Below are 10,709 nucleotides of genomic sequence, written 5' to 3' on the forward strand. Positions count from 1 at the left end.
CAAAGATCGAACTAAGAAGTGAAACACGCAGGGGCACGATCGTGCAGCTGCGGATCTAAGTATAAGTCGCATGTGCGACTGCGCACCGAGTCAGAGATCAAGAAAGGGAACAGGGCAAAGGGGATGCGTCGTGCATCATGTCATAGGTTACCGTCCAGACGGTAAGGGCAAGGGGACTGTCCGCAGGATCAGTCAGGTGGTGAAACGGAGCATGGGTATGCTTCGTCAGCGAAAGGATCCGGCCAAATGTACTGGCTTTGCTGAAGCGACAGGTAGAGGGCGAAAGGAATGCGAGGATGACGAGGATGACAAGGGTAAGGTCGGGGTAAGGGTATGATGCAAGGGCTGATACGAGGAGGATTAGGAGAAAAATAGTAGGGGCCCAAGCGTCTAGATGTTCTTGTAACAGTATGGCGCCCTTGCACTTCCATTGTGTATCGGTGCTTTTTCCTACTGTAATCAACACTCTCCTTCCTTGCTCACTCAAGGCACTCATGCAGCTTAGACTTGTAGAGTACCAACAAACAACATCAAACACCTCATGAAGGAGAAAGTCAATAGGAATTGATACGCGGAAAGCCTTTATGTAGTCCTGTACCTCATAAGATCCATCATGAAATGTTATCACGAGTCCCTAGTACCATGCTCCTTTCACCAAAGTCATCAACTTTGCCACCAGACTCTCTCTCATCTGACATTGTTTGGAACAACCAATAACCTGACCCAGCCTGCAGAGGTGAAGCAGCAGGGGGTATTACATGAGACCACACCTTTCGACTGCCTGCACTAGAGGTACCAAAATCACATTATAGTTGGAAAAAATTGCAGTACATGTTGCACTGGTGCTTCTCCGCAAAAGATGCAAATGCAGATGCCAAGTTTCCATCCGCAAACAGGTGTCCTGAAAGATCACTGATAATTGTTGTCAGTCTCTCATCAATTAGGTTAGTGGTAAGATTTACGGTGAGGTCATAATCTGAGGATCAGTCAAAATATTCCTTCCACCTGTCGAGGAACAATGATCAGCTAGGTGCAAATATACAAAATAAAGACAAGCCTTGAAAATCGGCGACATAAGCAAGTTTCTTTGTCTTGATATATTGGACGTGTTGCACAAATGACAGGTACTGGGCTATTTCACTTGATCTAGCATCGAGGTGTTGCAGTGGGGAAGGTGAATCATTGGATATGTACTTGGTGAATTTCCCATGTGTAGACTCATCAATGAACTCTTCAATCAGATAAGTGCGAGTAACACTAGCGTCCTCAATAGTGGCAAGAGCAATGTGTACGAAGCAGATATTTGTAATATTGAAGGGAGGGGTGCCACAAGTCACTAGCTCCGTGGCGACATATTGCTGAACCTGGTCCATAAGTGCTCCTGCCCATATGCTGCATCTAATTTCTGGCTGCAGTAAGTGTAGTTGTCAAGAATTGGGATAAGGAAACTGCTTGGACTTGTCAGTTTGGTAGTAACACTGCTTTAAGCAGATGCAAGTTGAGTCAGATCCAGACGGTCCAAGGATAGCCTTCTCAAGAAAGCCAAATTGTGCTGCTTTGAATGCTCCATACTTGGGCTTGCTTTGGGGATTGAAAAAAAGTGTTGCTTGCATTGGAGGGATGGTCATATTTGGGACATCAGAAGCACTTGGATCAGCAATCAAAGCAGAAAGTGATATTGGTGGGATAATCCGTAGCAGTGCCTTGAATGTGCGAAGAGTGACTGTAGTAGTGCACGATGGTGAGTGTTACATGTAATGAAACCGAATGTCGCTCACAAGAGGTTAAGTTTGGTTGGGATATAGGTGTAGCTTGTGCTTGAAGTGCGTGACGAATTGCGATAATGTCTGGAGATACAACTGCAACATCCAGAGTCCGAAGCTTTTGAGGGGGTGTTGATGGGGGCATCTCATATGTTTGAGCAGGGAGTCCCACTGCACGAACCATAAGTTGGGATTCTGCCACATTAAATGAAAGTTGGTATTCAATATACCAATGCAACTCTACTCAAGTCTAATGACTCACTTCTACACTGTGCCTCTGCAGTCTGCTTGTGAATCATAGCACTTTCCCCTGCATCACTTATTTTTTTGGTGGTGAACTTGGAGTGCTGGTATCGGCTGCATTTTTTACAATGCCATTTGTCAAGCTTCCTCGGGTAGGGATTAGCATGGGTATACCCTGGGGTACATGCATTGACACCCACACCCACACCCACCAATATACCCACACCCATACCTGTACCCATGGAGGGTATACCTGGGTGTGTCATTGAATTAGTACTACGAAAACAGCAATTGTAGCTACCCTAACTGTATTTGGTCCTATCCTTCCTCAAGTTCTAGCTCCTCGTCACCTACAACATCCGCGAGGTTGCTAACAGCTAAAATGTCTTCGTTCTTCACCAGACCCAGCCAGCTCCAGTAACTCAAGCACAAGAGGGCGCGAGTGGACTGCACATTTAAGTGAGAACGGACATGCAACAGGACGAGGTGGCCATGGCTGAAGAGCCGTTCAACATCCACTAAAGTAGCTGTAATCAATGTTAGAAATCATTCGAAACAAGTAGGTTGCTTTTACCTTCTTTGGCTGTGTGCTGTCCACACTGGCACTGTCATCATTCTTTCTCTTTTTTGATTTGGCCTCGAGCTTCTCGTCAAGTGCAGCCTTGGCTTTCCCAGTTAGTTTGGTAATCCATTTAGCGGCAGAATGAAAGGGGTTTGGCTGCATGACAGTAGGATTGTTACGACTGGGATAGTTCTTCTGTCAATGGTCAAAGATAGACCAGTCAAGTTGACAGTTCGTCGAGCCTCCTAGTACAAGGAGGGTTCTGGTTCAAGGGTTTACACTAGACGAGCACGGCGGCCTCTGTCTAGGATTGGCGGCGAGTGGTTTTAGCACTTCTGCCTAGGCGGTGAGTGGTTTTAGCACTTCTACTGCAATCAAGGGTTCAGGCTAAGGACAGTGAGTGACTGCCTTAGAATCAGGTATCAGGCTACAAGGGTGGAGACCTTGTAGATCAGGATTCAAGGGGAAAACCCAGTAGATCAAGTTAAGGAATACAGCTATGGTACATGGGGTTTATATAGGTAAAAGGGAGTGGCGCAGCTGCGTCAAGAAAGGTAACAAAGATAGGAAAATAGTACAACCTATCATGATAGCAAAGATAGGTGAAACAACCATGCAGCGCATGATAGTATCTATGTTACAATCAAGAAGAAGAGAAGTGCGGACAGCCCGCTTGATAAAGGAATAGCCAAGTCTAGAAGAGTCTAGAGTCGGCGCTATGGTTACAAAAGAAGAAAAATGAATAGGGTTAAATGTTATTGTAACAAGGATGTGTTTGTGATTTAGAGTTTAGAGTTAGAGTTTGCAATACTATTTGTATGTCTTTGGAGCTCTGGAGTTGGTAAAATATATATCTGCTTACTAAACCCACACCCACAACCCATGTGGGTTTCATATACCCATGCTAATCCCTATCCTCGGGTCTTTGTGCTCAATATAAGTGACAGCAGGTATAGTGCCAGGCTGACCACTAAAGCAGTTTGCATACTTGCAATAGTGTTGATCGGCATTGGTGGTGAACTCTGCAGCATACATGATGATCACAGTACTTTTTAGGGGATTCAAGTTTAAATTCTAACCGTCAGATTCAAATATTACTGCTACTACAGAATGTTTCAACCTCATAATGTATATATCAATATTCATATCTATGATGTCGTGATGTCACTACTATGCGACCTTGATGTACTGTAATGTGGTGAGCAGGGTGATTGGGTGGCTGGACCAAACACTTGCCGTTTTAGTCAAGCTGATCACTGTCATTGATAAAGTTGCCGCAGTCCAGTTCTGAACCCACAGAACCGGTTCCAAACCTTGAACCGGACCGTGGTTTGGTCCAGTAACGGTTAGGGTTCGGGAGGTCCAGAGGTGGTTGGGTTCATGGTTCAGAGATAAGTGGAATTTGAGAACCATACATGGACCTGTTCGAAACGTGACCGAACCACTATAGATATTTTTAAAAAAGGTAAACAGAGTCTGTCTACCAGTACTGTAGGTTAGTCTGTAACTGTACAGTTGTAATATATCAGTGGCTGAGTAACTACCGAGTGCTGAATACTAGTGTTACGCATTGTTAAATCACACTAGTATGGATTGTTACAAGAACATCCAGACGCTTGGGCCCCTACCATTTTTCTCCTCATTCTCCTCGTATCAGCCCTCGCATCATACCCTTACCCCGACCTTACCCTTGTCATCCTTGTCATCCTCGCATTCCCTTTCGCTCTCTACCTGTCGCTTCAGCAGAGCCAGTACATCTGGCCGGATCCATTTGCTGACGAAGCATACCCATGCTCCGTTCCACCACCTGACTGATCCTGTGGACAGTCCCCTTGCCCTTACCGTCTGGACGGTAACCTATGACATGATGCACGACGCATCCCCTTTGCCCTGTTTCCTTTCTTGATCTCTGACTCGGTGCGCAGTCGCACATGCCACCTATACTTAGCTCCGCAGCTGCACGATCGTGCCCCTGCGTGTTTCACTTCTTATCTGATCTTTGACTCACTTTCTTATCCGCACGTTCAGGACTCACCCGTGTCTCACCTCGAACGTGCCTTCCTTTTATGGTCATACCCTTTACCATTTACTTCTCTTGGTAGTACGAGTTATCATCCACTAATACGCTTCCTATCCTCTATATAAACTCGCTACCATATAACATATTCCCTAACTTGAATCTACTTGGTTCTTGACCTCCTACTCTCACCAGAGTGATCCTTTCTGCCTCGCCAGCAGTCTATATTCTATCTTCTTATCTGCTCTTTGCGGATAAGCCTATAGTCTCGATCTTTACTCATCGACTTCGTCGACGAGCAAAGCCCCTGTTAACTAGTTGGACTTCTGTCCTTCTAATTAACGACGATCTTATGATTAACCTTCAGGTGTCATAAGCCTAGGCCGATATAGCTTATTGTCTCGCACCCGCTTGACATAAGCTACCCGATTTGGACATAGGCGTCAAATCTTACTTGCCAAAGCCTTGCCAAGTAAGACCCCTAACCTTGGGCTAGCCCAAGGACGTCCTCGACCGTTGACGACACACGCTCTGTTTGAGCATCGCCAACAGATACCATCCAAGTCGTAACATGGATGGTCAGCGTGCAGTGAACATGGATGGGTCACTCAAAGCATCAGGAAATTCTCACATTCCTTAATCTTTTTAATCAGCTTAACCTACTTATCTCAAAACTTGTTTGCTCTCTCTCACATTATTTACCTGTTACGACTTGGATGGTATCTGTTGGTGACGCTCAAACAGAGCTTGTGTCGTCAACGGTCGAGGACGTCCTTGGGCTAGCCCAAGGTTAGGGGTCGTACTTGGTGGGTCTTCGGCAAGTACGATTTGACGCCTATGTCCAAATCGGGTAGCTTATGTCACGCGGGTGTGAGACAATAAGCTATATCGGCCTAGGCTTACAACACCCAAAGGTTAATCGTAAGGATCGTCATTAATTAGAAGGACAGAAGTCCAACTAGTTAACAGGGGCTTTGCTCGTCGACGAAGTCGATGAGTAAAGATCGAGACTATAGGCTTATCCGCAAAGAGCAGATAAGAAGATAGAATATAGACTGCTGGCGAGGCAGAAGGATCACTCTGGTGAGAGTAGGAGGTCAAGAACCAAGTAGATTCAAGTTAGGGAATATGTTACATGGTAGCGAGTTTATATAGAGGATAGGAGATGTATTAGTGGGTGATAACTTGTACTACCAAGAGAAGCAATCGGTAAAGGGTATGACCATAAAAGGAAGGCACGTTCGGTCGATGGAGAACGTGCTAGATAAGAAAGTGAGTCAACGATCAGAAATAAGAAGTGAAACGCGCAGGGGCACGATCGTGCAGCTGCGGATCTAAGTATAAGTCGCATGTGCGACTGCGCATCGAGTCAGAGATCAAGAAAGGAAACAGGGCAAAGGGGATGCGTCGTGCATCGTATCATAGGTTACCGTCCTGACGGTAAGGGTAAGGGGACTGTCCACAGGATCAGTCAGGTGGTGGAACGGAGCATGGGTATGCTTCGTCAGCAAAAGGATCCGGCCAGATGTACTGGCTCTGCTGAAGCAATAGGTAGAGGGCAAAAGGGAATGCAAGAATGACAAGGATGACCAGGGTAAGGTCGGGGTAAGGGTATGATGCAAGGGCTGATACGAGGAGGATCAGGAGAAAAATGGTAGGGGCCCAAGCGTCTAGATGTTCTTGTAACATTACCTGGCATATTTCATATTTCTCTAGTGTGAAGCATAATAAAACATATATATCAATATACCTCAACATTTCCTTTCTGAATATATTCAAGTTGAAATGTTGGACAAGTAGATCCACCTTTCAACAAGACACTTAAGTGTATTAAGTCTGTTTAAGGACAAATAAAGTAATGTGAGAATTTCCTGATGAAGACCCCCACGACATAGAATGGGAATATTCCCCAACACAAAAAAGCTCACCAGAACAGCAAGCATCAACAATTTTTACATGGTGGAAGGTACATTCTCGTATTATATCATTTTCAACACCTATCTACACTCAACATCATTACCAGACTAATGCTCCCTGTTTTCCCATCCTGAGTCGCACCGCACTTGATTATGTTACAAGAACATCTAGACGCTTGGGCCCCTACCATTTTTCTCCTGATCCTCCTCATATCAGCCCTCGCGTCATACCCTTACCCCGACCTTACCCTTGTCATCCTCGTCATCCTCGCATTCCCCTTCGCTCTCTACCTGTCGCTTCAGCAGAGCCAGTACATCTGGCCGGATCCTTTTGCTGATGAAGCATACCCATGCTCCGTTCCACCACCTGACTGATCCTGTGGACAGTCCCCTTACCCTTACCGTCAGGACGGTAACCTATGATACGATGCACGATGCATCCCCTTTGCCCTGTTTCCTTTCTTGATCTCTGACTCGATGCGCAGTCGCACATGCGACTTATACTTAGATCCGCAGCTGCATGATCGTGCCCCTGCGCGTTTCACTTCTTATTTCTGATCGTTGACTCACTTTCTTATCTAGCACGTTCTAGCTCGACCGAACGTGCTTTCCTGTTATGGTTATACCCTTTACCAATTGCCTCTCCTGGTAGTACGAGTTATCACCCACTAATATGTCCCCTGTCCTCTATATAAACTCGCTACCATGTACTATATTCCCTAACTTGAATCTACTTGGTTCTTGACCTCCTACTCTCACCAGAGTGATCCTTCTGCCTCACCAGCAGTCTATATTCTATCTTCTTATCTGCTCTTTGCGGATAAGCCTATAGTCTCGATCTTTACTCATCGACTTCGTCGACGAGCAAAGCCCCTGTTAACTAGTCGGACTTCTGTCCTTCTAATTAATGACGATCCTTACGATTAACCTTTGGGTGTCGTAAGCCTAGGCCGATATAGCTTATTGTCTCACACCCGCGTGACATAAGCTACCCGATTTGGACATAGGCGTCAAATCGTACTTGCCGAAGACCCGCCAAGTACGACCCCTAACCTTGGGCTAGCCCAAGGACATCCTCGACCGTTGACGACACAAGCTCTGTTTGAGCGTCACCAACAGATACCATCCAAGTCGTAACAGATTATTTACCTGTGCAAGGTTCCTCGGTACCATGTGAACGAGCATTTTCGGACGCAGGACTTACAGATACAAAACGGTGTGCAAGATTGCTTCCCGAGAACTTTGGCGACATTCAGACAGTGAAAGGCAGATACAAGCGGGAACGAAGGCACAGAGACACAGAGAAAGCTGACAGGGAGGCTGCGGAGAGGAGACGATGGGCAGAAGACTCCGTTTGTGAGGTGCAAAAACAGAAAGATGGTCGTTCAGCGCTGCGGGAGCTCGAGTAGTAAAATTTTCACAAAAAATTCTATTTTGTATCAGTGAAGGGTCTGGAACCGGTTCGAACTCGAACAGAACCATACCAGACCAGTCCATTGGCGAACCTATAATCCTGGTTCGGGTTCGAGGGTGAGGAAACAATGCTACTTGGTTTGAGTTCGAGTTCGACCAAAATCTGCTCGAACCGGACCTGAACCGGACTGCGGCAACTTTAGTCGTTGACCTGATCACTCCCGCTTTCCATAAATTCTAAGGTCATTACATAATATGTAAGTATGATTTGGTTGGAAATTACCCTGCTTCGTTCAAGAGTCCGTACTATATGTACTACGCGCGTATGGTACGCTACCAGTCTGAGAACTCAAGGCAGCATTAACGGTGTCAATGTCAGACAGCCTGCGTGTACTATCTACGTGGCGCGTGCAAGTACGGTGATAGATGTCGCAACGAACATCCAGCGGATAGAGCACAACAAGGTGGTTTTGGGAGTACTAGTACATCGTCTCGACTTTCCCCGGGCTTTCCTTTCATATTCTCACACATAACGATTAGATCAAGTTGGACCAAACAATAATTCAAGAGAAATGACAGTTCCATATACGTAAGTTGTCCAGGATCTATGATGCAAGAAGGTCGACATATAGTCCAATCTGTTAACACATGGTTTGTAGCATTGAATCCATAGAAAAAGACATCACCTCTCTACAAGATAAGCCTTTATGGCCGATATCATCCTATGGGGCTGCAAAGTATGAGCCGGTGGTTATCAGTGGACTGGACGAGTCGCCTGAGGAACTTCGTGTGAAGGCAGTGACTGCATTGAAGGCAGTGACTGCATTGAAGGCAGTGACTGCATTGAAGGCAGTGACTGCATTGAAGGCAGTGACTGCATTGAAGGCAGTGACTGCATTGAAGGCAGTGACTGCATTGAAGGCAGTGACTGCATTGAAGGCAGTGACTGCATTGAAGGCAGTGACTGCATTGAAGGCAGTGACTGCATTGAAGGCAGGGGCTATCAACGAGTATGTGCGTACTAGAAATAAGGAAGGATATCCTTCTTTAATGACTCATCAATTTACCTATAGATCCACTATGAGTCAGGCAGAATAGCAGCCTCAGAGCAGGCGTACAACAGCGCCAGGAGCAACATTCAACAGTTGCATGACGCTGCTTTCAAATTGAGCAAGGGAGCAGCCTTTGTACTCATTTTCATTTATTTATTTCTACCACACCATTAATCCCATTTTTGCAGTCTAGCGCGCCCTCTTTTACCACGAGTCGATTCACTAATGAGGCCCCACCAAATGCGCAACGGAGCCTCCTTTCCTACTCTCTGTCAAGTCCATCTATCGATTTCGCTCATCACACAGGGTTTGAGCCCTGGACTGACAGACACATCAAAACCTCTCACGTACAGCCTCCCGACATGCAGTCGTCACATAATAAGATGTGGGGGCAACATCATGAAGTAGGATTCAACCCACTGCACCAGGGCACACCGAATTTCAACGGAGGATCTGCGGCATATCTCCCAAGTAGAATACTATCGCCTGACGTAGTTCCTCCCCACCTACCACAGATACCTTCTTCTACAGTGGGTTCACAGCTACCCCAGTTACCCCCAGACCCTCGTGAGCCCCTTCCCTCCTCTTCCCACATGCATGCAGTCATCTCTGTTCATGATGATGAGTCTCACAATCTCCCCCCTGAAGTAATGCTCCAAGACCTCTCAAAATATATCACCAAGGATGGAGACTATCCTGTTACTCATGGCGTGTTCGGGGAGATCTGGAAATGCACTTTTCACATCGGTCATAGCTCCGACAAAGTTCGTCTGCCGTCTTTTGTATGTCCATCTGTCTAAAATTAATCATTTTGCAGGTTGCAGTGAAAGCATTGCAGGTGTATGCAGACGATCAACATGGAACAGGAATGACGAAAAAGATTGAGGCGAGTATCTTACCGAAGGACTGAGTCTATCACTTACACCACAGGGCGCGCTTCATAGAGGATCAAGCGTGAACTCAGGATATGTGCCAACCTCAAGCATGCGAATGTTCTACACGTTTATGGTTATACGCATAACTTTGGCCCATTTCCAGCGATAGTCACTCCTTGGGCGGAGAATGGTAATCTGACAGTCTATTTGGAACGTGAGGGTGCGGCTCTGACTCTCGTTCGACGATTTCAACTGGCAAGTCGTCTCTTCATGTATGTTGGGTAGACCAGAAAACTGATGGAAAATTTAGCTAAGAGATATCATAGCTGGCCTGCAATATCGTATGTGATAGACTTTGCTGTTGCTGGACCGAGCTTCAAGTACTCCTCATAGTTCACGTTAACAGTGTCATCCACGGTGACTTCAATGGAGTGAGTTCGATCTTCTCGATAGTTACAATTTAATTGAGATGCGAACTCCAGCCTAATGTGCTCATCCGTGGTGACGGCACTGCATGTATTGCTGACTTCAGTCTTTCCTTGATGTATTCCGAGGTCATAAGTGCCTCTCAGGCTTCTTGGACGTCCACACTCAAAGGAAACATGCGATGGATGGCTCCTGAACTTCTTGTACTAGAGCAGGAAGATGGATCTCCAACTCGTCCGAGCGAGCAGAGCGACATATTTTCGTTCGGCGGTATCATGTTGCAGGTACGTCTGGAGGACTCTCGACTTATCGATGGCATCATGAAGTTTTCCTTTAGGTCCTCAGCAACAAAATTCCTTATTATTACCTCGCGAATGATGCTGCCATTGTACTATGCATAGCTAGGTCGGAGAAGCCTTTCCGATCTCGTTATCCTGAGCTC

At 46.2% G+C, this 10,709-nt stretch overlaps 4 protein-coding genes across 4 annotated transcripts; 3 read left to right on the top strand and 1 right to left on the bottom strand.

Annotated features, from left to right (window-relative positions):
• Positions 1 to 611: 611 nt before the first annotated feature.
• Positions 612 to 2,730, bottom strand: EDB93DRAFT_1110793 (uncharacterized protein; the record flags this gene model as incomplete). Its single annotated transcript, XM_041448050.1, has 11 exons — positions 612 to 728; positions 771 to 786; positions 832 to 912; positions 963 to 1,005; positions 1,043 to 1,398; positions 1,459 to 1,723; positions 1,779 to 1,934; positions 2,026 to 2,120; positions 2,219 to 2,238; positions 2,361 to 2,453; positions 2,581 to 2,730. The coding sequence occupies 11 exons, from the start codon at positions 2,728 to 2,730 to the stop codon at positions 612 to 614; spliced, it is 1,392 nt and encodes a 463-aa protein (XP_041300509.1).
• Positions 2,731 to 7,628: 4,898 nt separating this feature from the next.
• On the top strand, positions 7,629 to 7,778 carry EDB93DRAFT_1047572 (uncharacterized protein; the record flags this gene model as incomplete). The annotated part of the gene is made up of 1 exon (XM_041444642.1): positions 7,629 to 7,778. A coding segment is annotated over one exon (150 nt), but the record flags the coding sequence as incomplete, so codon positions are not given.
• A 904-nt stretch (positions 7,779 to 8,682) lies between these two features.
• EDB93DRAFT_600742 (uncharacterized protein) lies at positions 8,683 to 9,145 on the top strand (the record flags this gene model as incomplete). Its single annotated transcript, XM_041456825.1, has 2 exons — positions 8,683 to 8,928; positions 8,988 to 9,145. Coding segments are annotated over 2 exons (399 nt in total), but the record flags the coding sequence as incomplete, so codon positions are not given.
• A 765-nt stretch (positions 9,146 to 9,910) lies between these two features.
• On the top strand, positions 9,911 to 10,691 carry EDB93DRAFT_1070486 (kinase-like domain-containing protein; the record flags this gene model as incomplete). Its single annotated transcript, XM_041444959.1, has 4 exons — positions 9,911 to 10,078; positions 10,168 to 10,272; positions 10,324 to 10,551; positions 10,605 to 10,691. Coding segments are annotated over 4 exons (588 nt in total), but the record flags the coding sequence as incomplete, so codon positions are not given.
• Between the last annotated feature and the right edge of the window lie 18 nt (positions 10,692 to 10,709).

The sequence above is a fragment of the Suillus bovinus genome (assembly GCF_016758785.1).
Source record: "Suillus bovinus strain UH-Sbo-P2 chromosome Unknown EDB93scaffold_436, whole genome shotgun sequence".
Lineage (NCBI taxonomy): Eukaryota > Fungi > Basidiomycota > Agaricomycetes > Boletales > Suillaceae > Suillus > Suillus bovinus.